At 42.7% G+C, this 3151-nt stretch overlaps 1 protein-coding gene across 1 annotated transcript; it reads left to right on the top strand.

The window, feature by feature from the left end:
* The first annotated feature begins 1793 nt into the window (after positions 1–1793).
* On the top strand, positions 1794–2398 carry LOC133291149 (uncharacterized). Its single transcript, XM_061489352.1, has 2 exons — positions 1794–1882; positions 1975–2398. Exons 1-2 carry the CDS (start codon positions 1864–1866, stop codon positions 2319–2321), a joined length of 366 nt encoding a protein of 121 aa, XP_061345336.1. The 5' UTR covers positions 1794–1863; the 3' UTR covers positions 2322–2398.
* The last annotated feature ends 753 nt before the right edge of the window (positions 2399–3151 follow it).

Genomic DNA, 3151 nt, shown 5'->3' with positions numbered 1-3151 from the left:
TGACAATATTTTATGTCATTTTAAGTAAAACGATGTCGTTTTGATGTATACGATGACTTTTTATATTCTCTGTTTTCTATCAAATTAGGAAGAGAGAGAAAGTGGAGGAAAGAGAATATAAAAAATCATTCAATATGCATCAAAACGACATTTTTTCATAAATAAATGGGATAACTTATTTTCCCGGCTTTTTGACCCTTATGCCCCTTAATTAATAATTAATTACCAAATTGCCCCTCATTCAAAACTATTTCGAAAATTTACCCTCCCCAACAAACATAACACCAATCTGCCCCTGTTTGACCGTTGACCACGAAGCCTACCCGGGTACACCATTACCTACCCGGGTAAATTTTGAAACTTTTTATCTACCCGAGTATGTAGGGGTGTACCCGGGTAGAGTTCTTGAATCTGGGAAAATGTTTGAATTATTTACCCGGGTACGGAGCAGTGTACCCGGGTAAACATCGACGGTAGGGTTTTAAAATACCCCAGCAGCCCCATTTCGAAAACCCACAAAAGGGGTACCCGAGTAGAGCTGCTGGAGGAGTGTCATCTTGAGCGATTTCAGGCATAATCTTGCACTAATTCGTCTTGTTTGTGATCATCATTCGCGGACCTTGCAACCTCTCTGCCTTCTACCGATTGAAATCGATCAAAGGTGCATTTTTTTTTCAGTTTTTTCAATTATGTTATGATTTCTGTTCTGATTCATTGTATTTTCGTTTATATCATTTGATTCTGTCCGAATTATTTTATCAATTTGTATGTCATACGCTTACCCTAACCCTAACCCTAACCCTGAATCTAACCCTAACCCTAACCCTAACCCTAACCCTAACATGTATCTAATTTCTGATTTTGGTTATTTTTTCAGTTTAATAGTGTGACACAATGACCTCTCGACGCGTTTCAAAGCTGCCAGTGACCCATTCCGAGAGAAGAACCAAGAGTCGTCACGATGGGTCGTCATCCTCTCAGCCCCAGGCTGCTTCGAGTCAGGCTCCGGACTTGACGTTCGGATATTTGTTTGAGGATGACATTCCTTCACACGAGAAGTTCGTGAAGTTTTTCATGACCCGGAAGATCTGCGAACCGAAATCACTGGATTCAGCATTCTTCAACCTAGAGCGTTTTGACATTGTGCCGCTTCTTGAGCAGACACATTTACTTCACCTGGCGGAGATGCGGTGCCCATACTCGGAGGTTATGGTAAGAGCCTTCTACCAGAACCTTGGCTACTCGCAAGGCGAGCTGACTTCCCGTGTCTGCGGGATTGATATCATCATGACTGCTCCTATCTGGACGGAGCTACTGGGGTTCGATTTTGATGGTGTCACAGGAGCAGCACTATATGATGGAGACAACCATCATATATTTGGTGATTATAACCGGGAGACCATTGTTACAGAGACTAGGAGGGCAGACGCTGAGCCCGGTCATTTTGCTCATTATCCTGTTAGCAACTTGTCAGTTTCTGCTCGCATTCTTCATTATGTGGTGACACATATTATTTTCCAGCGCCCGCATAATCACTCAAAGGTGCTGGAAGGGGACTTTGTCATCCTGTGGGCCCTCCTTCACAGTCAGCAGGTGAACTGGAGGCATTACATATGCATACTGATGTGGAAGGCAGCCAAGTCAAAGAAGGCTGAATTGCCTTTTGCATTTCTGGTGCAGAAGATTCTGCATAGATTTGGAGTGCCTATGGCAACAGAGACCTTGAAGACCGCCAGAGGTTGGAATGCTATATTTGGTGAGAGGCTCCTGAAGCAGTGTGGGATCCTACCGAACAGAGCGGGTATCTGGACGTGGAAGAAGGCACCAGAACCACCTGAGATCCCATTCCACCACGATGCTGAGATGGAGGATGCACCTGCAGGTGATGTGTTGGTCTTTATGAGTTTATGCAATTTTGTGTTGTTTAATTTTTAATGTGGTATTGAAGTTTGTTTTTCATGGTTTATGATGTAGGCCTTGATGATGATGACGATGATGATGGCGTTGCTGAGGTTGATGTCAGACCGACACGTCCCACCCGCAGTCGGCGACCACCAGCTCCTCCTGAGGGTGGATGGACACTTGATCATGTCATGGCATCCTTATATGATCTGACTACTGACTTTAGAGGATATAGACAGAGCACGAGCAAGTGGCGAAACCAGATGGACACAAGGGTTGCACGGTTGGACACAAGGGTTTCACGCTTGGAGGGTTTAATTGGCGAGGGTGCCCATACTCAGGAGGAGGAGGAGGATGATGACAATGGGGATGACACACAATCGGATGAAGAGAATGGGGAGGACACGGCATCGGATTAGTGTGTCCATAGGGTTTCATATCATTGATTTAGTTTGATGTAATGTAGTCATTTTGGTACATTTAGGAACTTTACCTACATTGCATGGATGTTTTTGTACTGGATGTTCAAAATTTGAATGAATGAAATTTTCGTTTTGCGCACGTTCAGACTTGTTGGTTCTATGCATTAGTATGGGACCTTGCATTAATATTGTCATAATTAATTTGGAAATCAATTCAACCCAAAGTACTTTAATATTCATGTTCAACTTTGATTGGCGCACATCTTGATTACTGCATCCTATTTCTACGAAATCAATCCACCCCCAAGTCATACCGTATGTAGGTATTGCACAACAATTACCAAAATGCAACAAAAATTGCCAAAACAGCATCTGCAACAGCATCTGCAACTGGTCTACCCGGGTACCACGAACTAGTCTACCCGGGTAGGATATACTCGGGTATATCATTACGAGTTACCCGGGTAGACCAGTTGCAGATGCAGCAGCAGGTGCTGTTCAATCCATTTTGTTAGCATCTTGGTAATTGATGTGTAATACAATAACCTTAACTGACTCGGGGAAGGGGTAAATGGGTATGGTAGACATTCGGATTGCACAATACGGAACTAGTGACTCGCTAAACTTAACGGATACATTTCAACAACACAAGAATACAGTTCAACAATACATTTCAACAACACAATACATAACTAATACAAGATAAAGTTTAGGGTACAAGGAAACAAAACAATACGTAAAGTGATTGTCATTACAAAACAAAGTACTACACAAAAACAATACGTAATCATGCTTGTCTTAGTCTCAATGGACATGTACGAATGTTA

Source organism: Gastrolobium bilobum, unplaced genomic scaffold (assembly GCF_033153095.1).
Source record: "Gastrolobium bilobum isolate Gb01-03AN ecotype WA unplaced genomic scaffold, APGP_CSIRO_Gbil_v1 utg1383, whole genome shotgun sequence".
Classification (NCBI taxonomy): Eukaryota; Viridiplantae; Streptophyta; class Magnoliopsida; order Fabales; family Fabaceae; genus Gastrolobium; species Gastrolobium bilobum.
The sequence above is the reverse complement of the archived record's forward strand: the minus strand, read 5'-3'. Positions and strand labels throughout refer to the sequence as shown.